Source organism: Gopherus flavomarginatus, chromosome 17 (assembly GCF_025201925.1).
Source record: "Gopherus flavomarginatus isolate rGopFla2 chromosome 17, rGopFla2.mat.asm, whole genome shotgun sequence".
NCBI classification, from domain to species: Eukaryota; Metazoa; Chordata; order Testudines; family Testudinidae; genus Gopherus; species Gopherus flavomarginatus.
The window spans coordinates 4,020,801-4,045,986 of NC_066633.1; the positions used below are offsets into that span (position 1 = coordinate 4,020,801).

At 40.5% G+C, this 25,186-nt stretch overlaps 3 protein-coding genes across 12 annotated transcripts in view; 2 read left to right on the plus strand and 1 right to left on the minus strand.

Annotated features, from left to right (window-relative positions):
* Positions 1 to 9,993, minus strand: part of RABGAP1 (RAB GTPase activating protein 1) — a 153,263-nt gene extending 143,270 nt beyond the window's left edge. For 5 of the 6 annotated variants that reach the window (XR_007769969.1, XR_007769966.1, XR_007769968.1 and 2 more), the window contains exons 1-2: positions 9,908 to 9,993; positions 296 to 495 (exon numbers count right to left, since the gene is read on the minus strand). Coding sequence is in view for 1 of the 6 variants with exons in the window: in XM_050926237.1 (XP_050782194.1) it covers positions 296 to 445 (150 nt within the window). In the remaining 5 variants the exon portion in view is untranslated. The remainder of the gene's footprint in view (positions 1 to 295; positions 496 to 9,907) is intronic. The other variant, XM_050926238.1, reaches the window with a different exon arrangement.
* Positions 9,994 to 10,056: 63 nt separating this feature from the next.
* ZBTB26 (zinc finger and BTB domain containing 26) lies at positions 10,057 to 14,491 on the plus strand. 3 transcript variants are annotated; one of them, XM_050926267.1, is made up of 4 exons: positions 10,057 to 10,293; positions 10,939 to 11,024; positions 11,225 to 11,317; positions 12,429 to 14,491. In XM_050926267.1, the coding sequence occupies exon 4, from the start codon at positions 12,439 to 12,441 to the stop codon at positions 13,756 to 13,758; it is 1,320 nt and encodes a 439-aa protein (XP_050782224.1). In that variant the 5' UTR covers positions 10,057 to 10,293; positions 10,939 to 11,024; positions 11,225 to 11,317; positions 12,429 to 12,438; the 3' UTR covers positions 13,759 to 14,491. The 3 variants fall into 3 exon arrangements, with proteins under 3 accessions (XP_050782224.1, XP_050782222.1, XP_050782223.1); XM_050926265.1 differs by lacking the exon at positions 11,225 to 11,317 and having other exon boundaries at positions 10,058 to 10,293; XM_050926266.1 differs by lacking the exons at positions 10,057 to 10,293; positions 11,225 to 11,317 and adding an exon at positions 10,454 to 10,685.
* Positions 14,492 to 19,114: 4,623 nt separating this feature from the next.
* Positions 19,115 to 24,725, plus strand: ZBTB6 (zinc finger and BTB domain containing 6). 3 transcript variants are annotated; one of them, XM_050926060.1, is made up of 2 exons: positions 19,115 to 19,343; positions 20,437 to 24,725. In XM_050926060.1, exons 1-2 carry the CDS (start codon positions 19,227 to 19,229, stop codon positions 21,718 to 21,720), a joined length of 1,401 nt encoding a protein of 466 aa, XP_050782017.1. In that variant the 5' UTR covers positions 19,115 to 19,226; the 3' UTR covers positions 21,721 to 24,725. The 3 variants fall into 3 exon arrangements, with proteins under 3 accessions (XP_050782017.1, XP_050782018.1, XP_050782019.1); XM_050926061.1 differs by lacking the exon at positions 19,115 to 19,343 and adding an exon at positions 19,763 to 19,851; XM_050926062.1 differs by lacking the exon at positions 19,115 to 19,343 and adding an exon at positions 19,868 to 19,991.
* The last annotated feature ends 461 nt before the right edge of the window (positions 24,726 to 25,186 follow it).

The following is a 25,186-nucleotide window of genomic DNA, read 5'->3' on the forward strand; positions in this document are numbered from 1 at the left end:
TTAACTGTCTTAAAATCATAATTTATGATTGTTTCATCCCAAACACTGGGTGACAACTCCAGTGAAGGATTCGGCAAAATGAAAAACCAAGTAGTGATGGTGACAGCACTTATTCAAAACATAAATATCATCTACAATAACAGCAGAAGTAATTCAAAAAATATCAGCAAAGGACATTGATTCTTGAATAAGTTCTCTCTTCTTTCAAGTTTTCAATAACACAAGTCTCTCTTTAAGCTCTTTTATGGTTAATTTGGGTTAGAAGAAAGAATGAACTCGGGTTATGGATTCTTACCTTCAGTCCTGTTTTCTCATCATCACTACCATTATTTGTAGATGGCGTTTCATCCCCTTGCCTGGAAACCAAGACAAAATCTTCACTGTTAAGAGTGGATACTGAGTCTGAAGACACACTGATTTTTCCAACAGAGACCTTGTCATCCATGACTTAAAAAGGAAGTTCGACTCATGAATGAGATTAAATTTTATATACTCCTGAAAAACAAAAATCATAAAAATACTTATATAGAAGTTTGTGCTTGAAGCTCAAATGTTTCTTTTCGGAAACTCGATGACTATTAAAGATCAACACATCTGACTGCATAGCTAAGTAATAGATCTCAGTACATCAATGTGCACTCATGGTCCTGGCTTTTCAATTTGCTGTGAAACTCTTTACTCTGAAAGTGCTGCACTGGTTTCTATAGATCATAAAACAGTTATATTTTGAAGTGTTTCACAAACACCTTTCCCAGTGAAGGCCCATCTACATTACAAACAGATTCACATCTGAGAACCTGGAAATAACACTTCCATTGTGCAGTGTAGATGAGGCCTAAAATCATACTCCCAAGCAGTGCTTAAGTTCATCTTTTTAAGGAACATGGTTAAGATCTTGTCTACACTGCCAAATGAGAGTTGTAACTAAATCCCCGACACAGTACTGTCTGTAGTGTAAAACAGGCTCATGGAGTATGTGCTATGCCTGGCGATGAAAGACATTATTTTAGGGCCAGCATACTTCCAACTATAAACCTAGTCATAGATAACCTGGCCTTCCCTTCACCTATGTTCATGCAAATATCACGCTAGGGTTTTGTAAATATCAGGACATGCCACTCATGAAATTCAACTCACAAATCATCTCAACATTATATGATTTAACTCGATATGCTGTACTTGAGACGCAATGGACCCCTGAGCTCAGCAATATTTTATGCATCTTTACTGACATTTTTGTATTATAAGAATTAGCTCTGGACACCCTACCAAGAAACAGGAACAGCAGCATAGGTTGGTTCAGTGCTGCAAGTCAGAGCCAACAGATAGGTTAAAAAAAGTCACAAGATATTAGATAAAGGGAACATAAGGTGGAGTTCAACTACACATCTCCAACATCAAAGGCTCTTAGAACCCCTGGCTAAAAATAGAATGCCATGGTACAAAGCGCTAAATTCCTTAGTAAGTCCCAATTACATGCTCATCACAAGAGTCCTGGTCTTTACTGACTCCAAAGGATGACCAAACCTGAATTTTTTTTCCATTTGAATTGTGCCCTTTGTCCTATAGGTAACTGACCTCACTTGGCTGCCAAAATAGCAGCCAGACAATGAGACAGTTTGGCCCAGACACGTTTTTCGAAGTGCACATAGTGGGTACACAAAGGATATACAACCACCTGAGAGGATTGGTTTTTGACTTGGTGCCCTACAAAGTCCATAAGCCATGCACAGGAGGTACTTTGGAATTAATGTTGGATGGATTTTCAGCATCATTTTAGGCATGAATTTTTAACAGTGAGGGTAATTAACCATTGGAACAATTTACCAAGGGTCATGGTGGATTCTCCATCAAAGGCAATTTTAAATCAAGATTGGATTTAAAAAGTGTGTGAGTTCAAAAGGAATTATTTTGGGCAAGTTCTATAGTCTGTCTTATAGAGAAGGTCACACTAAATGATTAAAATGATTCCTTCTGGCCTTGGAATCTATGAATTATCCTGCCTGATGAATGTGAATTGTATTGCAGGTAACTGTCCTAGCCCAATCCACCAATGGGCTGGCTGCACACTAAGACTCAATACAGCCAGATGACTACTCCTTACTCTGAGACTGAATTTCTCCTCCAGTGCAAGGAACATCTGAGATTAGAGTAATATAACTTCACCATAAACTTTTACTGCCCCAACTCGTGCAAATATATTGCCTTCTATTTTTTCACCAATGGACTATACAATTGCTCTTAACCTCTTATGAAACCTTCTCTCTGAGTGCAAAGCAGACATGCAGACAGAAACTGAGTCGTGAAAGTCACTGAAGGAAGGAGCATTGTGTGATTTTCCTTTGAGAAGCAAGAAATTCTTTAAAAATGCAACATCCTACACTTGTCATATTCAGACAATTTCACACTAACGTATAAAAAGGCTGCATATAGCAGCCTAGAAGACAGTTGCTGTTTTTTCAGTACATGGCAAAGGCCTTGCGTTTTCCCACAAAGGCTTCTGGGTTTGATTTTTCTTAAACTAAGTTAGAATTTAATGAACTCTACCCAACCTACTGCTGCCAAGTAATTAATAAAACTGCCACTCATGACTCTGCCTTGTCACTGAACTGAGGGTACAGTGTAAATTTAAGGAAGATTGTAACAGCAAGACATGAAAGGTCAATTGTAATATCACATCCATCATCATGTCTAGGAAGGCTTGACAATGTAGTATATCAGAGTGACTCTTGTTCTTAGAAGCCACACTTTACACGAAGTACACAAAGTACACTACTTCTGGACAAAAACATAGAAGTTTATTCCTCTCTTCTGGCCCACATTGGCCCTACTATCCCCCCTAATTTTATCTGCTCATGTGCAATGTTTTCCTGCTGCTCTACACAATAGTAGGTTTGGAGAAAGTACTTGAAAATAGTCTCAAGCCCAGACGATCTCCAAAATTTGCCCAACTAAGGGGCTCCACTGATCCCGTCAGGGGCCCAAGGAATGTGCTTTATTTACATAAAGTGGACAGGAGCCACTTGTCTTTAAGACAGGCTGTGGCCCACAGAGATAATCGGTCCCAGTTTACAATCTTCCACCTTGATCTAAGCAGTCTCGCTCCAGACTGAGACTCGCAGACTTTGCAACAACATCCTAATAATGAAGCTGAGGGCAGTGCAGATGACCATGCTCTAACAGCAGTAGATATAGCAGGGAGAGCTGAGCAGCACAGAGATGCAGATCTGAGGAAGGAGCTTTATGAGTGACAAGCAAACAGAGAGAAGCAATGAATGGAGTAAAAGTCTCATTTCAGCTGTATTATCTAAGGATGCTTACCAGCAAATACCAAAGGATTACTGCCACAGGCTTTCTGATAAACCATCTCAATACTATTCTCACCTATGCCCAGGAAGGATGACATCAAATTTAGCATCACCTGATGAAAAGATTCCTTTAATACCTTTAAAGCCTTTCCGCCTCTATCTGAGCAATACATTTTGCCTTATTTCTGAGTTTCCTCTGCTGTGTTTGTATCACTGGCCACAAGGTTAAAAAGCCTGTCTTTGCTTTTTGTTTCTGACATCAAAATTCCAGGGTCAGCTTCAAGCTGAGTCTATCAGTTTAAAAAGTTGAAAGTCCAACATTCTTTCATTTTATACTCCACAAGGAATACTGGATATGAAACCAGCAATAAATCGTAAATGGTTATTAGTAATCATTTCTGAATTCCAAGTACACTTCTACACTACCTACAAAATTGGCAGCTCATCTGAAAATAACTAAATTATTAACAAAATGCAAAATAAAAATAAGCTCCCAAAACCTTCTTTTAAAATATTTTTGCCAAAACTTTGCAAATGAAGTGTGAATGAATATCTACTCTCCTGAAAGACAACAGGAGTAGAAGAGCTGGCTTTGATCATTAGCAGTTATTAAGATAAGGTAAAGAGCAGTTTAGCAATTTATTTTGGTACAGTGTGTCTAGCTTGAAGTGCTAAATTTAATTTATTTTCAAAGTCTGACAATCCAGCACCTTTCATGAGCACTAAATTCACTTTAAAAAAAGAAAGTATGCTGTGATTTCACATGCTTTCTACTCTTCAAACAGGCATCATACACAATAATCAGGGAATGTGTGTGATTGGCTAAATTTATCCACTACAGGAATGTCTCAATACCACACTTACAGTGCAACAATAAGAGACCCAAATGAGTCTGATTTTCCCACCCATACACTGAGTGATACCTTGCTCTGCAAGCAGTCTCTCTGAAATCAATGGGACCGAGTATGAGAAAGTTACTACCCTGCAAAAGAAAGGGTAGCAGGATCTGGCCCAAAGCAAGAGGCTTTAATGTGCAATATTAATGTAAATTATTGGCCTCTCACAAATAACTTGACGAGCAAAAATCTGTGTTCCGCCTATAGAAAATATCAGATTTTCAATTCAGAGAAATTCCTTGAAGGAATTTTATCAATTGTTAAAAAGTGTTAGAATTTTTATCTGACCATCGATGCTGAGAAAAGAAAGAAGTGTAGCTGCCATAATTGAATGAGAAAGAGCAATAATGATCAAGATCAAGAGTTACTTTAGATCAGAAGGCTCCCTGCAGAGCACCCACTGGACACTTTACCTGAACCAGAGGACTCGGGATGGCTGCGGAATAGGAAGTCTATGAGCTCACTAAAATAGGAGCCAGTCTAAAAGAACTCACGTCAAAAATTTGCAATACAATTAGAGATGTCTGGCAGCACCATGAATCTCACAGAATCCGAGCAAGAAAACACAGGAGTAGGGAGAACACTCTAGCTATGATGCTTGCAGCTTGTCTAAGAAACTCAGGACGTGTATACTCCATATCTGGGAGTGAGCCTCTCAAGCCCAGGTCCCCAGACTGGTGGTAGCAGAGCTCGCACTAATGCTCTAAAAGTAGCTATGTGGACATGTCATGGCTTGGGCTGGAGCTCAAGCTCTCAAACCCATATCACACATCTGGCTTCAGAGCCCAAGCCGCAACACCTACGCATCTATTTTTGGAACACTAGCGCAAGACCTGCTAGCCTGAGTCTGAAGATCCAGGCTGGAGGCTCACTCTCAGATGCAGTGTAGCCATTATGGTTTCCAGTCTCACTGTTGAGAAGTTTAGGAGAGAAGGTCCCCACCTAGCACAAATCTCAGATTATGTGCCACATCACAGCTCAGAACCCTCCCTGTGACAACTCTGAATACCGACAGTGTCCCTAAGCTTGTTATTATGGGGTTAATTTCAACACCAATAAAAAGTAAATTTTCAAAAACAGAATGGGTAACTCCTAAGACACCAGAAATTGCCTCACAGAATCTGGATCTTCAGGTCACAGGTTCTCCAGTAAAGGAGGGAGAATGTCTAGGAGAATCACATCCCACAAGGCTCCTTTATAATTGATGGGTCCTTTTTTGTGTGCTTTTGATTTTTGCTTTTCATTCTGCTCCACTCTGCTGGTTAGGCCTCAGATGGAGTATTGTGTCCAGTTCTGGGTGCCACATTTCAGGAAAGATGTGGACAAATCGGAGAAAGTCCAGAGAAGAGCAACAAAAATGATTAAAGGTCTAGAAAACATGACCATCGTGAGGGAAGATTCAAAAAATTGGGTTTGTTTAGTCTGGAAAAGAGAAGACTGAGAAGTGAGATGATAACCGTTTCCAAGTACATAAAAGGTCGTTACAAGGAGGAGGGAGAAGAATTGTTCTTCTTAACCTCTGAAGATAGGACAAGTAGCAATGGGATTAAATTGCAGCAAGGGAGGTTTCGGTTGGACATTACGAAAATCTTCCTAATTGTCAGGGTGGTTAACCACTGGAATAAATTGCCTAGGGAAGTTGTGGAATCTCCATCATTGGAGATTTTTAAGAGCAGGTTAGACAAACACCTGTCAAGAATGGTCTAGATCAGTGGTCCCCAACCTTTGGACCGTGGCAGCGGTCGAGCATCCGCCAAAATTCAGCGGCATTTTGGCGGATGCTCAACCGCTGGCCAGGACACGGGTGCATTGAGATGCCCCGACGGGTGCCATGGCACTCATGGGCACCGTGTTGGGGACCCTGGTCTAGACAATACTTAGTCTTGCCATGAGTGCAGGGAACTGGACTAGATCTCTCAAGGTCCCTTCCAGTCCTATGATTCTATATGGAAATGAAGCATCCCTCTTGCTTCAAGGGAACAAAGAATAATTGTACTCCTTATTTTTTAGCTCCTTGTAAAGGATTGTTCTCAAAGGAGTATCATGGCCATAAAATGGTGTAGTTTTCCCATTGGGCCCCTCTTCTAGGTCAATCTGACTTCAAGGGCCAAATGAAAACAGGATATTCATTTTAAGATTAAGTTTCTTCAAATTCCCCAACCCCTGTGATTCTCATGAAAGAGAGCAGTATGACAAGCAGAGATCTCAGGAAGGTGGTTGAATAACACACAAAGCCAGGTATCAGAAAAAACATAAAAGAGTTCAAGCTAACACAACCTTAAACCTGTTAAGGATTATCAATATAGCTGATCCCATAGGGATTTTATTTTTAGTCTAGAAACTGTGCTCGGGACAAAATGCTTATGTCAGACTCTAGCACAAAGTAATTGCTCCAACCACGGAGACAGACTGTAGGCCCAGGGAAACAGTGGTTTATAAAAGAAACGCTGACGCTGCCTTAGCCAGAGCAGCAAAAGAACGTCACTGAAATGAGTTCACTGCAAAGAGTCTAGTCTCACGAAACTGAATGACATTCCAATAGCATTGTGCACATCTACAGGTCTCCCTTTACAGGCAGACATAGGACATAGATCCGTAAATACAGAGAAGCAGTTAGCATGGAAGATAAGGTACTCCAGCCAGAGGTTAGAGTGACCCTTATAAGGGTGCAGTGTGTATTTATACAGCTTACATCATTCACTGGGGATTCAAACAGAAATGTATAGTTACATTTATTGGTCCAGCATGGCTCTTTGAAAATATGATCTGAAACCTTCAAGCAGCAGCAATGACCTTAACGGTTTCATATGATATATGCTACTAAAAACTGTCTGCAGCTGGACTTGGAAAGCAGAAGGAAATTCTCATGCCTAACTGTCAGTTAATCTGTTCACTGTATATCTATAACCAAGTCTGGTCAGGGCCTTGACCTTCTAATGTTAAGCAGGAACATAAGGATCACTATGGAAAACATGGTAACATCCACAAAATTTAAACAGTACCACAGAATTCCATGAAATGAGGCATTCTGCAACAGTGTAGCCCAGAAGTCTTACAGAATTCCTGAATCCAAACAATTGTATTATTTTGTCTATAAAATCCCTACAGATGAAACAAATTTGGGAATACAGATCACCCTATGTATTTTTGCAGCAAGATACCTAGACAGAATGTGATCTCCAGCTTTGTATTTCTGCACCACGAGCCAAGGTCACTTGCTGGCTTAAACTAGTGTAAATGATGTATTCTCTGTAACTTGAAGTCTTTAAATCATGATTTGAGGACTTCAAGTAACTCAGTCGGTGGCTACTGGCATATTACAGGAATCTGTGGGTGAGGTTTGTGGCCTGCAATGTGCAGGAGCTCAGACTAGATGATCATGATGGGTCTTTCTGGCCTTAAAGTCTATGAGAAAGTCATAGTTGTTGCCCCTCGCACCACCTGCATTTTAATTTTTCACCTTTTAATGCTACCTTAATTTACAACATGCAAAACTGCAAATGTGAATACTGTAAAATCTACAGCTACCAAAGTCCAATTTCATTTGAAACTTTACTAGATTTTTCAAACATATGAGGTAGTATAGTGCTTGTTTATTGATACTTGTTTTCAATCTTTACACTAGGATCACCAGTGCTTGGAACCTACCTATTCCAAACCATAAAAGTCTAAAACAGTATGTGCACTTACAAACAGGGTAACAAATGGGATAAAGAAAGCAGGAAGATTGAGACTGGAATGTAAATCAAATGAAGGGGAAGTAATAAAGTGCCAGATTCTAGCATCAATGTGATATCGGACAAGCAATGACCAATACAGTCCCAGAGCATGAAGATTTGAAAATGGAATTTGGTTATTTTGTTGATAGTACTCATGAGAATAAGCTCAGCACTGTCTGGCAACAGAGATTTAGAAAGAATGGACTTATGGTTAAGGGAACAATATCAATTTGAAATCAAGTCACTTTCAACTGAACTTCAACTGCATCTGAGTCTCCTGGCAATTTTTGTAATTTTACAAATGCATTCTCTTTAAAAATATATTTCCTTCTCTTGTTGTTTGGGTGACTCTATTACACAAGGGGAAATTAACAGAAGTCCCTAAAATGTGAGTGAGTAACTTTACTCATGTGAGTAGTGCCACTGAACGCAATAGTATTATTCATGTGCAAAAAGTTACATGCATACCTGTTTGGACAGTTGAAGTATAACCAACTAAATGGGAAAGAGTGAAAGACTATCACTTTGGTTTCTAAGCACTATTATCTCAGTAGCTAACTAGGCTCAACTAGTTACTATCAGAAACTTTGAAAATGCTGCCTGAAATATGCAGAGGAGGACAGAATACTATTATGAGAAACTACATTTTTTAGCAAGTGCCATCTTATGCCTCCAATCCCCACACCAGTTAACATGTATGGGCAACAATTGTCCCATGCATGCTGGATTCCTCGGCATATAGTGACAGTATCTATTCATATGTCCATGTCACCCATCACAACATTCAGCACACAAGCCATGTGTGAAGCATCTCAGGTGCAGCCACCTTATATCTGAAGGGACAGGTGGGTCTCTACCCACTTCTAGATCATATTGCCCCACTGCTCTTCTTCCACCCCTTTGCATGCACCCCTGTCCCTATGCAGAACATGTAATCAGGGTATCAATACCTTGAAAGCTAGTGACAGCTATAATGAACATTGCACATGTGTTTCTATTACAAACACCAACTTTCAGCCCTTCCAGATTTTGCAGGCTGTATATCCACCCAAGAGTTTTTGTAAAGTTCAAGCAAAAGTGGTCCAGAGGCTTGAGTGTGACAAACAGTGAGAAAAATACAATGTCCTATCAATCAAACCAATCCTGTGACTAAGAACAAAACAGATCCAGCACGAAAACAGCCAGGGGTAGCCAGGAAGAGGACATCTGGCCAGAAAATAGATGTGACTGAGAACTGTATGCACACATTCCAGTGAAAACCGTCTGGCATTTAGCCACGTGATTAGAGACTGAATAACACACTTTCTACACATGCAGTACACTCAGCATGATGGTAAGGCACTATTACCAATATTGTGCACGTGCCCCGTGATGAGTTAGGGGTGCAGAGATCAAGACAGGGCTCCACAGAAATCTAGTCTCATGCACAACACAGAAAGGTGCTCAGAGAACTCAGGTGCTAAAAAACTGTGCAGGAGAGCAGCATAAAGCGGAACTCTGCGGGGGGGAGGGGGAGCGGGAGCTAGAGGGGGGATGCTGCAGAATGCACAGGGGACCCTCATTAAGGGGCTTCACAGGGCAGCACCTTGCGCGGGATGGCATGTGCCGGGCTGCCCAGTCCAACACTTCCAGGCTCTGGAGTTTCCTCCCTCCCCCTTTAGAAACTCCCAACAACAAAACCACCCTCGATGCGCTGGTCGCACGTTCCGCGGATCACGGCGGGGGCTCGGCCCTCGGGCACCGTGCAGGTGAGGGGACCCGTGTACCGGGGCTACGCGGCCTGGGCCCACCCCCGGCAGAACCAGGCGTGGGCAGCGGCTGCCCGCAAAACGAGGCTGAGGCCCGGGGGCGGGGGGGCGGCCGCTGGCTCTGGACGGCTCGGGGCGCCTCGGGGACCGGAGACCCCCAGATGCGGAAGAAACGCGCGGGTCTGACCTGGCCCCTCCCACCACACAACCCCGGGGGCGACACGAACCGGACCTACCGGAACCACCGCCGCTGCCTCCTCCGGCCGGGCCTCGGCCGCCGCCGCCCCCACCACGTGACCCAGGCCGGAGGGGAGGGGGCGGGACAGGGAGAGTCTTCCGGGTCAGAGGAAGATGCACTTCCGGGGCCCCGGCGGCGGCGGCGGCGGCGGCTGCTCCGGCAGCGGCCGGGGCGGCTCGCGGTGGGTTCGTGAAGGAACCGGGCAAGGGCAGGAGCCCCGGAAGAAGATTTCTGGAGGGGTACTTCCGGTTCCGGTGTCCTCCGGCCAACGCCTCCGCCCGGGGCCGGATCCGGAGAGCGGTCCCTTCCCAACCTTGCGGGGAGGGGACACCGTGGGGGCGGCTAGGGAGAGAAGGAGGCGGGGGTAGCGTGAGGAGTAAGGAGGTGAGTGGAGAGGAGGAGCCGGGGGGGGTGTAGCTCTTCACCCCTCTTGTTAAGGGTGCATGGACCAATCCCTAAGCCAAGGGGGTTGAGGAAGTGACTTTCTATTGAGCGAATAATCCGATAACTGACATCTCTGGGGCTTTTCGCTTTTCCCTCTAGAAGGATGGTGTGAGTGTCAGACTCAGGGTACTGGTCTAGATGGCCACTGGGCTGGACAGGCTCCTTCCTTTCATGTTGTGGAATTATATAAAGTAAAAACTAGGAAAGCTCTAATAGCTCATCAGCTGAGATTACTTGTAAGAGCAAGGTGCAGCCACCCAAGAGAGGATGAGAAGGGGAATAAAATGATGTTACCCTTGTTACTGGTTGCAAAGCCACAAAGCCAAACGCAGGTAGGCAGGTGCTTTTGGCCCTTTGCAGGCCTAGTATTTTATAAATTGGAGAGGAATTCTGACTAACCCCTGGTAGTCTTCCAATACTGTTCTTCCTCAGTATTGGAAAAATGTTTTTAAAAACACACATATAGTAGTGTGGACATGTAAACAGTTAATTACTTTCAAATCATTCATATTTCTTTAAAGACATTTTAAAGTTATAAGGCAAATAAGCCTTTGGCTAACTATAGCTTTTTTTCTCTTTCCTTAGGTAATTCATCCAGAATCTTTTAAACTGGTAACACATTAAGCAATTTGCAGAAACATTCTCTGTGATGCTTGAACAAGAAAACTAAGGTACCATATGTAGTTAATTTTGAAATGTCTCTGTTGAACTAAACTGGAGAAGTACGACTTCTCTGTTAAACCTAACCTGTTTTGAATAGGAGTCAGTCTGCCTGTCGACTGGAAGGATGATGGCTGTGATGCATGATATTGAGTGGAAACAACATGTAAAACTCAGAAAGATGCAGAGAGCTTTCTCCCTCCCTTCTCAGGCTAGCCAAGAATACAAAACTGGAGGATACCCAGATCTGGAATTTACATTTACAGTATGATCTTCTACTTATGTAGGTCAAATTACTTGAAGGGTATGATGGAAATCTTCACGCACCTTTTGTGGGGTATTGTTTCTGGAATATAATTTTTCTAACAATGAGGAATTTTCCCCTCAAGCATTAATAGCCACCTGAAAGTAATTACAGTTTAAGAAGCAGTGTGTTTCCTGTGACAAAGTGTTCTCTGATGCGACTGCTTATTAGGTGGTGAATGGGAGAGAACAGGGCTATCTATCAGTTTGACTTTATTTCTCACCCTTAAAAACCCTCAATATAAAAATACTTGCTTCAAATGCTCGATAATGGACATTGGACAAATGCATAAAGATGAATGAGATCCCAATCACTTCCATTGTGACTATATCTGGTCTAAAAAATGAAGTTCACTACTAGAATTCTGCGCATTTTAGATGTGTAACAGGCTGTATTTTATTTAGAAATACCACCAGGCGAGCAGGAGGTGTTGAGGGTGGAAGAATTTTAAATATTTTTCTTAGTTGGATTCATAGACCATATTTCTCCTATTAAGTACATGAATGTTAAGAAGCTTGGTTTAATATTACACTGTCCTCTCTGACAGGTGCTTCAGTGTAACATTGAGAGAACAATTACCTATGGAAGTTTTTCATGCTTTAAAGCAAAACAATTGCTAAAAACTAAAGGGACATTAAGTTTTTGGCTCAATTTGACCCTTCAGTTTTTGTTCATACGAAAGCAAGCTTTTACAAAAGTTTAAACCAGTAGAAATATTTATATGGTTTTATTTTAAATTCCAAAGAAATAGAATACCTATATAACTATAATATTTTAAATAAACGTTCTTCTGTAGTGTTGGGGACATTGCAACATTATACTACTGCATGTGGATTAGAATATGAAATAGACTAGAAATTGATTAGGTTGCTTTCACTGTCCAAGTTGTGTGAAATGTGAAAAAGTAAACATCATTAAGATATTCAAAGTAAACTTAACGTTTAAAATTCTTTCATTTTTAATAGTCTTGGGTGTTTTTATTAACATAAGAAAATATTTTGTAAAATATGTATGTTTAACCTGCACATTGGCCCCTTTTTAATTTGCGTGATACATCCATTAGTTTCCTCATATACTGTTTCTTTAATTTTTGTTTGCTTTTGTTGTTTAGATTTTCCAAAATGTCCGAAAGATCAGATATCCTTCACTTCAAGTTTGACAATTATGGAGATTCAATGTTACAAAAAATGAACAAACTGAGGGAAGAAAATAAGTTTTGTGATGTCATAGTTCACATAGACAATGTTGAGGTTCATGGGCATAAAATTGTGTTTGCTGCAGGCTCCCCCTTTTTAAGAGATCAGTTTTTGTTGAATGACTCCAAAGAGGTTAAAATCTCCATTCTGCAGAGTTCAGAAGTGGGGAGGCAGTTGCTTTTGTCCTGCTACAGTGGCATTCTGGAGTTTCCTGAGATGGAGCTGGTAAATTACTTGACTGCTGCAAGCTTTCTTCAGATGAGCCACATTGTGGAACGATGTACACAGGCTCTCTGGAAGTTTATAAAACCTAAGAAGCCATTGGAGAGCAAGGAGGATTGTGAGCAGCAAAGCGATTCTTCTGAGTTGAAAGAACACCAAGGAGATGAGGATACTCTGCAACAGGATTCGCTATGTATTCAAACCTCAGAAGACAGTATGGACATGGAAGATAGTGACATTCAGATTGTCAAGGTGGAGTCTATTGGGGAGGTATCTGAGATTAGAAATAAAAAAGATCAAACCCAGTTTATTTCTTCTGAGCAAACTGCTTTACATTCATCAGAGCCTCAGCACTTTTTAATCAATTCCACTGTAGAAAACAGAACGAGTGAAATAGAACAAAATCATCTCCACAACTATGCTCTTTCTTATGCTGGCAGTGACAATTTCATCATGGCCTCTAAAGACATGTTTGGTCCTAACAACAGAGGTATAGACAAAGGTCTCCAATGGCACCACCAGTGTCCCAAGTGTACCAGAGTATTCCGGCACCTGGAAAACTATGCTAATCATTTAAAAATGCATAAACTGTTCATGTGTCTGCTGTGTGGTAAGACGTTCACTCAGAAAGGGAATCTCCACCGACACATGAGAGTGCATGCAGGAATCAAACCTTTTCAGTGTAAGATCTGTGGGAAAACTTTCTCTCAGAAATGTTCTTTACAGGACCATCTCAATCTGCACAGTGGAGACAAGCCTCATAAATGTAACTATTGTGACATGGTCTTTGCACATAAACCTGTTCTGAGGAAACACCTTAAACAGTTACATGGAAAAAATAGTTTTGACAATGCCAATGAAAGAAATGTTCAAGATATAACAGTGGACTTTGATTCTTTCAGCTGTAGCACTGCTACAGACAGTAAGGTCTGTCAGCAAGCTGATGCAAGCCAGATACTGGATGCAGGGAAATTGGCTCAGGCTGTGCTTAATTTAAGGAGTGATAGCACCTGTGTCAGTTAAGCATTCCAAGCAGCCCTTTGTAGGCATTGTGAAGAAAGGAACAAAAGATTGGATTTGGGCCTTCACCAAAGCAGATGGTATGCCCTGAAAGGTTGTGTATAGATTGAATTACAAAACCTAGCAAGTTGTCAGCCTTCATTCTAGTCTTGTCATTTTCTGTGACTAATAATCCTCATACAGGGTTTCTGTCTGTGTCCCTACTGGTGAGCATGGGGTTAAATTTTGGATTTATTACATTTCGGTTCATTTAATCTGATTTGGAGACATGGGACTGTCACCTTTTGAAGAACTCTTGCTGTGGGCAGTCATCAATTAAACTATGTGCTGTACATTTAAGGGCCTGTGTATGTCTGGGCAGATAGAAGAAACAACAGAGAAGATGAGTCTATGAGATAAAACCTGACTTTTTCAAAAAGCACTGGATGACTGAGAGTTATGTAGTTAAACTGCTAATTTATCTGTTAAAACATCACTTATTTGCCTTCCAATCTTACCCAAATCCCTAAAGTTAAAATTAAATACTTTTTTTCCATGTGTCACTTTTTTGTCCCTTTTAAACTATGTAATTGAATTTTCTCTGCTAATCAGCCCTACCCCAACCAATAGCAACTTTCAAGATTATTAACATGGATGTATGTTTATAAAGAGCTAAAGCCCTGAATGATCTAGGTGGCTCAGGTAGATTACATGGTACTGTTTGTAAAGAAAATAAATTTTTAGAATCTGAGGCTGATTTCCTAGGGTCAGGGTACGACTTATTTGTTGATGTAGGACTACTGAGGGTGTGCTTTCACAGCATAATTAGCTCAGGTAATAACTGTAATGCTACCCCTAGCTCAGCTCCCATCCACACACAATTCTCTAGCTCAAGTTGAGTGGTGCTTTAAATTCTAGCTAGCTAGTTGGGAGGGAGGGAGTTTGAAACTTAAGTGATGTTGATGCTAAAGCTAGTAACTCTCTGGGGATGCAACAACTTGAGTTACAACAAGCATGTAGAGGACAGTAAGAGAATAAATACTACCCAATGAAGACTTCTCAAAAATCCATGCCAAACCAAACTAATTTCCTTCAATGACAGGGTTACTATCCTAGAGGGTAGAGGGAAAGCAGTAGATGTATTCCCCGCCCCTAGCATCTTGATTTTCAGTAAGGCTTTTGGCTTAGACTCTCATGATTTTTTCATAAGAAAACTAAGGAAATGTGGTCTAGATGAAGTTACTGTAAGGTGGGTGCATAACTGGTGTTCAAAGAATAGTTATCAATAGTAGCTGTTAACTGGGAGGCAGTATCTATTGGGGTCCTGCAGGAGTCTGTCTTGCGTCCAATACTACTCAATATTTTCATTAATGACTTGGATAATATCGTGTAGAATGTGCTTTTTAAATGTGAGGATTATCACCAGACTGGCAGGGATTGTTAGCACTTTGGAGGATCAGATCAGAATTCAAAATGATCTTGCCGAATTGGTCTGAAATCAACAAGATGAAATCGAGTAAAGTCAAGTGTAAACTTAGGAACAAAAAAATCAAAAGTACAAATATAAAACTGGGAATAACTGGCTGTGAGTTTATACTGTTGAAAATGATCCAGTAGTTGTAGTGGATCACAAATGTAATGAATCAACAATGTGATGCAGTTACAAAAAAGGTAAATATCCTTCTGGGGTGTATTAACAGGAGTCCCATATGTAACACACAGGAGGTAATTGTCCCACTTTACTCAGCAGTGGTGAGGCCTCTGTTGGAGTACTATGTCCAGTTCTGAGCATCTCACTTTAGGAAAGATGAGGAGAACGGGAGAGCAACACAATTATAGAAGGTTTAGAAACCCTGACCTAAAAAGGGCATGTTTAGTCTTTAGAAAAGAAGACTGATGGGGGAGGGAGGTGATCATAGTTTTTAAATGTGTTGAGAGATGTTATGGAGAACAATGTCCACTTGAAGGTAGAACAAAAATTAATCAGCTTAATCTGCAGCAAGGGAGATCTAGGCTAGATATTAGGGAAATTTTCTAAATATAAGCTGTAATGAAACAGGCTTCCAAAGAAGTTTGTGGAATTCCCATCATTGGAAGTTTTAAGAACAGGTTAGACAAACATCTGTCACAAATGTTCTAGGGGGTTTACTTGGTCCTGTCTCAGCACAGAGGGCTGGACTAAATGATCTTTTGAGGATCCTTTCTGCCCTACAGTTCTATTATTCTAACTCAGCAGCAACTAATCAAATCAGGCTGTGAAACTCCAGTATTGCTTTGAAGTGTGGTTGCTCTCACTCAAGCTAGGCTAGCTTGAATGCGGTAACTAAAGCATGCTAACTTGTAGTAAAGACAAGCATTAAAGGATCACCTACCACTGTATGTACTAAGACATAGTAAAGACTTCAAAATAAAACTATTGTTCTATCTCCTGTAAATATTGCTTCACATATACCACAGCAATTGTGACCTTCATATTTGGTTTTAAAGTACAGCTGGAGTGGGGAATATTGCTTTATTTATGACATTGTGAAAAGAATCTCTTTCAGCAGCTGAAATGTGTAATTCCATGTTTTTTGTTTTTTTTTAACTCTTCCTAGAGCTCTACTAGGAGCCATGTATATCAGTTAACTGGGGGGAAAAAACTACCATACTGATGTAGACTCTATATAAAGTTAGATCATAGTCTTTGTTGGATCCTAAAAGTAATCCTTCATCTTGAAAAGTAGACTAGAATTTAGTTACCACCCTACATAGTTCATGAATCCTAGAGCTTTACAAGGTAAGAGTTTAGAGTAAGAGACAGGTGTCATTGGCTGAAGATTAATCCATCAGTTATTGATCGTGCTCAGCAATAGCTCTTTTACACATCTTTGAACCTCAGACCTAAAGGGAATGGAATATTAACTGGGGGTTGAGATTATGCTGTACTTGTTTTGAAAAGTGTCATGGAAGTTTTAATCTAGATGGCTGCCATCGTAGTTGGAGTGAAAGGACCATGCTATAATATCTCATCTGAAGAATACCATTTACAGAAGAGCAGCACTCTTACTGAACTGAAATGCAGTGTGATCTAATAATCTACTGCTTGACCCTTGGTAAAGAACCGCTTTTCACATTTGGATCAAGTATTACTTCTAATGCAGCTGTTTAAGTCTAGTACTGTAACAATGCTAAACTAAAACATGACCAAAGCATTTTATTGCAGAAAATAATGTATATTTCATTATATCAAAAGACAGCCTTGGCCTTGAGAAAAGGGGCATACAAAAGTCAGAAGTTCCCAAAACAAGCTTTACAGTGAATGAAGTGCTAATGTTGCAAAATGTTATGAAAGGACACAGTCACCTTTTCAGGTAAAACATTTTAAATGGCTATATTTGCCTGTTTTGTGTACAGTTTTGGAATAAGTAATGGGCAGTGGGGATGGGGAAACAAATATCATAGATTAATTTAGTTCTGAAATGTAACTATTTTAGGAAAGATTTCTTTCAGAATCTTGGTTCAGTGACACCTTGCATGGAGAAATAAATTAATTGTTTAAAAGAAAAAACCTGCTACCAGAATCATCTTGAGCTGTTACTCCATGATTATTATGTTTGAAATATTGCATGTGGATCTGATGTCAGGCAGAAACTTCTATATTGTTCAAACATTTTGATACTATAATATTCATTTTATGAAAAATGGGTTATCGTAGATCTAATGTGGACTAGAGACAAAGAAAATCTTGTCAATGCTTTTTTCCCTGAATTAAGAATTAAAATGGAGCCTGGCACTATTGTTATAAAATCTATTTATAGAGACTATCCAAAGGCAACTTTAAGAATAAAATAAACTTAATATGTAGTCAATCATGTATGTATAATTTTTTATTCTAAATCACTTTTTATTGCAAAGTTCTAACTGGCTTAGATCCATTTGAAGTTGATAAATTCTATGGCAATTGTCATAATCTGTCTACCATTACTAAAATATTTGAAAGACACTTTGGCCACATTTGTAAGGCTTATTTTTGCTTTTAGAATCTATTTACTTGATGGGCATATGGGTAAGAGAACTACTGTAGGTTTGTCTTACCTTTTTATAGAATAATTTTACAAGTTAGTGACTCTGACATACCTGAAGTATCAGGGCTTTTGTGGGTTCTTCCCCTCCTCCTCTGTGGCAGAACTTATAAACCTATACCCTCTGTCACACCAGTAGTCTTATTTGACCTGAACATAGAGCACATTGAATGCAAAAGTACAGAACATGAGAGGGCTGGTGGTGAATACTGCAGTCATTTTGAGAAGGGATGGAGAGCAGTAAGAGAGAGAGTTTAATTACAAATGTGATACAAAGCAAAACTGCATTAAAAATATTACTGGTACCCTGCAGTCCTATGTTTTTCTTTCCTTTTTGTTTTTAATTATAAAAACAATAATAGTGCAGATGAAATGAGCAAATGTACAGAACTGTGGTTCACTATAGTGACCTGATACCAGAGAGACAGATTCTCCATGGAGAAGGGATATACTGAACATATATTTCCTTTATCCTAGTTTATGCTCCACAGAATAATTAAGTACCTCTTCAATGACTAGGAGGAAGTTGAATAAAAATGTTTATTACCAAAGCTGGTACCCCCATGGCTTTTTAAACTCTTTTTAGGCACCTTTCTGCCTACTCTTTCTCTGAGATTTGAGTACTGTTTAAGGGATAAGCCAACTTTTTATCACTACTGCTAGCTTTTTTTTATGGTATGTTCTGTGCAGATCACAAGGATTTATGATGACTATTACTCACTGTGATGTAAAAGGAAAACCAAAGTCATCTTAAATATCCAGTTTAGGGTGCAGATTTTCTGCATTTTTTGCCCCAACAGCAATGATTCTGTGAGTGGTAGTATGGGTGATGAGAAGTAACTGTTTTTCCCCCCTACAACTACTGAGCCTAATTCTGCCTTCTACTAGAATGCCTGAATTATGAGCAGACCCTTAATTGTTTCTAAATCTGGAATTCCTTACTGATGGACAATCTTGGAAGATATCTCTGAGGGACTTAAGTAAATGTCACTAAGAGCGTACCGTATCCAACATGAGTTACTCTTTATTAGCACAACTGAGTGTCCTAAAGGAATCTAAATGGCTAGTTTTGTGGTTAAAGGATAAAAGACTTTGACTTTCTTAAGCTGATCTTCTGGATCTGGCATGCTCTGTGGCTTTGGCTAATTAATTGACCGTCTTTCTGCATCATTTTCATGTGGTGCCTTGCTCCCTGGAGCCTGTATTCCACTTTTGTGAGACTAAATCTGTTAGTACAATGCGGTGAGAGCCTTAGCTGGGAGGCACTGTAGCAATGCCAATACTTATTCTAAACCCCTTGCCTTTATGTGTTTTTCAGCCATAAAGAAAATGGCTCATTTATACACAAATTTCATCTGAATGGGCCTGAAGCTCGGCTGGCTGCAGGAATGTAATATACCACCGTAGCCCGCAGGCCCACCGGGGGCAATGCTGCCATTCCTGGAGACGCAGCCGTCACCCTCAAGATGTGGGTGCCCCCAGATGTTTTCACGACCAGCTGTGATGCTTGGACTTTGCCTGGTGGAGCCACCGCACCTGAGCTGGGCAAGTGATGGGGTTGTGGTATGTGCGAGGATCCCGGCCGGTTCGTAAACCCTCCAGCTACGCTAGTCCCTGGCAAGGGAGCGGGACTCACCCCCACCCCCTACACACACTTCTCCCGCTGTGGGGGGCGGGTTCGTCCCCTGCCCCCCACCCGGCGCCGTCATGGGGGTAATGGGGCCCGATGACTCCGCCCCGGGGCTTGTCTCTCCAAATCAGTCTGTGCGTCCAGGAAGGGGGCAGGGACGGCTGAGTCCGAAAGGAAACACATCCGCCTCCAGCGCGAACCACTTCCGGGCTCCCGGTAGCCGCCGCTCAGCTGCTGCCTCGTCCTATTGGGCAGGGGAGGCCAGGAGCTGGGGTCAGGGGAGGGACAGAGCGCTCCACAAAGGTCTCTTCCGGGGGAGGGGGCGGGACTTGGGAAAGTGCTTCCGGCTCATCTGTTGTGTGTCTGGCGCTTGCTCTCAGGGCTGCCGGAGCCGGTTCGGGCAGAGAAACGTGGGAGGAGAAGGTGGTAATCTCGGAAGGGGGGAGGTTCCGGTTCCGGTTCCGGTGTCAGGGTCTCCAGCCGTCTTCACTTGGGCCTAGAGCCGGAGGAGCTCGGGAGGGCGGGGGCTCCTGCGGGTTGGGGCAGAGAGGAAGCTCAGCAAGGTCTGGCGGGTTGGGGGGCGTCGTGCACCTGGGAGGGTGGCACTGCGATGCAGGGCGCATAGCCGTTTTAAATAGTGTTCAGAGCTAGCTGTGGCCAAGCCTGGCTAATGCTACTTGTGTCCACGGGCTCTTGTAGGCACCGTGCTGAGAGTAAGGGTGATTCGATATGAGGGGTGGCTCCTGCTGACAGTGTTTTAGGGGAGCCTGGCCTGGCTAGGCTAGAGAGGGACACAGAACCAGGCTAGTTGCAAGGACCTAAGTCAGCTTTCGAGCCATGCTTTGCATAAACACTATTCACTGCTGGTATATGTAGTGGCTCGGTGGGTAGCTTTAAACTGCTGATGAAATTGTGTTCAGTAAATATCAGATGGGAAGCTTGAGACAGCGAAAGCTGCATCAGAATGATATACTTGAATTGTAATGTTTCTGTTGTGATTTTCAATAGGTTGTTAACATGGCTACTGACTCAGATGTGCTGTATTTCCAATTTGAACAGCAAGGGGATGCTGTGTTGCAAAAGATGAACCTCTTGAGACAGCAGAATTTATTTTGCGATGTATCAATATATATCAATGACACTGAGTTTCATGGACACAAGGTGATTTTTGCTGCCTGCTCTACATTTATGAGGGATCAGTTTTTGCTCAATCAGTCAAAACAAATGCGAATCACCATATTGCAGAGTGCTGAGGTTGGCAGAAAGTTACTATTGTCTTGTTATACTGGTGCTCTCGAAGTTAAAAAGAAGGAGCTTTTGAAATATCTCATTGCTGCAAGTTATCTTCAGATGGTCCACATTGTAGAGAAATGTACCGAAGCATTGTCTAAATATCTGGAAATTGATGCTTCTATGGAGAACAGTAATCAGAACACAGAGAAATGTCATTCCTCAGACACTGAGCTGAGAAATAAAGATGACAGTTTGGATAAAGACTGTGAAATAATTGAAATTTCTGAAGATAGCCCTGTTAATGTAGAATATAATGTAAAACGGGAGAAAGGGGATGTCTTACAACCTGCAATGCAAAGCTTAATATCGGAAAGAAAGGACATGAAGACTCCAGAGATTTCCACAGTTGAAATAGGATATAAAGATGATGAAATTTGTATCTTCAGAATGGATTCTATGAACACGGCCAATGTGGAAAATGATCATTTTCCACAGCCTTGCACTTCTTCTAAAACAAGTTTATATTTTCCAGAAACACAACATTCACTGATAAATTCTACTGTTGAGAGTAGAATTACAGAAGTGCCCGGGAGTCATTTTCAGGGCTTTGTCAGTGACAATACAGAAGGAACCTCGGGTGGGTTTCAGAGTCTGGAGGATTCTGGTTATTCATGGCGGCACCAATGTCCTAAATGTCCCCGAGGATTTGTCCACCTTGAAAACTATCTGAGACACTTAAAAATGCACAAGCTCTTCTTATGCTTACAGTGTGGGAAAACATTTACACAAAAGAAGAATCTCAATAGGCATATCCGAGGGCACATGGGCATCCGCCCATTCCAATGCATGGTTTGTCTGAAGACGTTTACTGCTAAAAGCACGCTTCAGGACCACTTGAATATTCACAGTGGGGACAGACCTTACAAGTGCCATTGTTGTGACATGGACTTTAAACACAAATCTGCCCTAAAAAAGCACTTGACTTCAGTTCACGGAAGGAATGGTGGTGACAAGCCAAACCTTGACGCAATTACACAGATCAAAATAGACTATGATTAGTGGATCTCTGGATAGATGTAAAGATATGCTCTATTTAAAACCCCGTTGTAGTGAAATGCCAGGTGTTCACCAAATCTTTATGTAATGGAGACAAGTGCAAATAAATATCTAATTTTGCTTACTGTGTTGAAACCTAGTATGGGTGCAATTGTTTGGATAATGTTTGCTACTTTGAAGATAAATGGCAAAATATCAGAACAAAATTTGTGCTCCTTTACAAGTACTCATGGTACGGATAAAAGATCGCTCCGCAAAACTTTTTCTTCTAAAAGAGAAGTCTTTGTGCTTGTCTTTCACACTTCCTCCTCCCATTAGAGGACAATACTAATATTTGATGGACCCTTCATATCTCAACGAGCTGAAACCTGAACTGTTTCTTTCCCAACCTTTAATAGAGTGGGGAAAGAGATGTCAGTACCTATTAGAGAGTCAATCATTCCCACTCAATTGAGCATTCTAAATTCTGTTTCAGTCTATGGTGAGATCACCTTCCCGGTTCAACAAATTGTTGGCTCTTTTAGTAGAAAGAAGTCAGGGGCTATTCTATTCTATATAGATTTTTCTACCACACTCATATCTGATTCTCAAGTGTGTAGTTTTAAAAAATAAAAACAGGAAAACTCTTTAATGAAGCTTTAAAATTGTCTTTATAAATAAGAGGAGCAGTAAAAGACACACACACACACTATTCAGTTCACTTTTTATTCATGTTCTGAAGTTTTCTAATAACCTGTTTGACAGCTTTGTTCTCACTGATACAAATTGTTTGGTTGTACGCTTCTTTTAGTAATCAAACCCTAAATTAATTCTTTGTCTTCTGATTGTATTTTATGTTTGTCTTAGTTTTGTAAATCTGATGTGTACTGCCGCTGTGAAAATATGAGCTACAAGTTGTCACATATTAGGAATCTATATCTATTTGAAAGACATTCTTTCTGTATAAGGAGCAGTTTGGACACTGAAGACTTTTCAATCTCTAATTGTATGATATTGTAAAACACTATTGTATGTGTCTGGGTAGATGTGTTACACTTCATGGTTTTACCTGCAGGCATCAAACTGCCCTATAACTCAAACTCTTTATCTTGTGCCTGTCCTTGAGTGGCATATATGTTTCTTCCATTTAATTTGGTATAAATAAAGACTATATATAGTTATTGAAGTGGAATAATGCCATTTATTCTAGATCCTCTTGAATTGGAAAAAACAGCAGTGCTTTTTCTTGTGTATTTATACCATGTAAGGCTATATTTCCACATTGATCTTATGTCAATTGCAAAGGGATATCTTTAGTTAACCTCCTGTATATATTGTAATACAAAAGCCACTCTTTTTTTGGGGGGTTTCACTCACCAGCCAGTTAGGTGGTGTTTGTGTGCACAATATATACTGTGTAACTTATTATTCATCTATAAGCAATGTTCAACTGTACTGATATGATGACTGCTCTCTACTGGAAACCCAGATTTGGCAGGCTTAATGCTTTAGTCATTTTACCTTTGTTTCAGGATGAATTTGTAATAAATTCTTCACTTGATAGTTAGAATCACGTTTTGAATAACTGATTTACCAGTCACTTATTACAATGCCTAGAGGTCTCAGTTGAGTTCAGGATCCCATTATGCTAGGCATTGCTCATGAACATCAGAGATAATTCCTACCTCAAAGGGTTTGCCATCTAAATAGATAAGCTAGAGGGTGATAGGAAGTACTGCTATCTCTATTTTACAGATTTTTACAGTACCCTCAAGGGTACTGAGGCACAGAGAGACTAATGAAGAACATGCTTCAGTTCATTTTACCTAATGTGAAGTAGTCCTACTGAAGTGAATTGGCGGACTAGTCAGTGTGTAAAGTTAAGCATGTATATAAGTCTCTGTAGGAATGGGGCCCAAATGATATGCCCAAGGAAGGCATAACTGGCCAACTGAAACAATATCCTGAGTCCCAGTCTAGTGCTTTAAGCATAATACATCTCTCAGCTCTTATCCAATATACATAATTTGGACAACATTGTTCTGGCATTCTTAACTATAACAATTATATTTGCCAAACTCAGGGTTTGGGTTTTGTTCCTTATTTGCTGAACACTGATGCATAATGAATTTTGCGAGTTTTAAGTTTCAAACATGGCTGTTTTACAATTGTGATTAATTGCTTTTTATGGCATTTTTTTAGTTTTGGTTTGTATTCGTTGACTAATCTGTGTTTGCAGTCTTGTTGACCTTGCGTTTAGTGATGGGTGTGCGGGTCCCTCCCATAGTAACAAATGCAAATGTTTCATTTTGGGTTTTGTAAATGTCTTATTTTGTTAATGGTAACATTAACAGCTCACCTGACTTCCAAAACCATACACTTACTCTATATTCTTGGTTACTGTATTAACAAATGTTAACGTGGGTGTATGTACAGGTTTATATCTAACTGTTCATTTGTGCCTGCAGATTTTCACTTTTTTAAAAAATCAGTTCCTTACATGTTAGGAGATGTCAGAAAACATTGGAAAACTGTATCAAACTAACCAATTAAGGAAAACTTGATGCTCTTTTTAAATTGGACCCTTTATAATATTGTAGAATAGAAGTTAAATGTATTGTGCTGTTTTGGGGCAGATAAAGCCTTAGTTTGGCTATCTTGGGGTTTGTTCAACTAAAATGCCTTTCTGGCAAGTGCATGAGTCTCAACAATATGAATTCAAACAATGATTGCCTGACCTAGGTGTGTATTTCTCATGATGTTTCCCTGATAAAGGGGAAATAGAGGCTACAATCTTGATATGCACCTTCTGTGTGAGGATTGGTAACTTTTGTTTAGCTGTTGTAGTGCAGGTACATCTGAGAGGAAGCTGTGTGTACCTCTTCAATGGCTAGAATTTCTTACTTAATGAATTTTGTTAAAGAGAACTGGACTCAGGCATATGTGTGCATACAACTCCCCTTGTACCATTTTTTTAAAATGTAACCCTTTGTTCTATTTATAACATAAATAAAATGGAATGGAAATAAGAGGCATTCTTTGTATATATACACAAGTTTGAGGAAAGTCATGATTCTGAAACTGCCTTAATGTATTGAATATTATGTTGAACTGTCCATTTATTTCAGAAATTATTTGACTCAATATTCTAACCACACTCTCAAGTGCTAGTCATGTTGGGAAGTGCAGTACATTTACATATATATAAAATCACCTTTTTGTGGTAGTCTGTAAGATAAATGATTTATCTGAGCAAAGGATGCAGAATTTATACTGCCTCAACCTTTATTCTCTCTCTTTAAAGCTGGAAATGGCCTACTTCATTATCATGGGCCTCCAGAAACAGAAATGCAAGAATGTAGCAAAAAACTGAGGTTGTTGCAGATCTTTTCTGAGCTGTCCTTGTTTTAAGTTTCAACTTCTAGAGTAACTGCCCCTTAAAGCTCTTCATTGTTATACAGTGCAAAAGGCCTGCTGCCTTTTTTTGTAG

Coding starts and splice junctions, on each gene's coding strand:
- ZBTB6 (XM_050926060.1), top strand. CDS start 19,227: ATGCTGCCATTCCTGGAGACGCAGCCGTCACCCTCAAGATGTGGGTGC. Junction 19,344..20,436: donor AGCCACCGCACCTGAGCTGG/GCAAGTGATGGG, acceptor GATTTTCAATAG/GTTGTTAACATGGCTACTGA.
- ZBTB26 (XM_050926267.1), top strand. CDS start 12,439: ATGTCCGAAAGATCAGATATCCTTCACTTCAAGTTTGACAATTATGGA.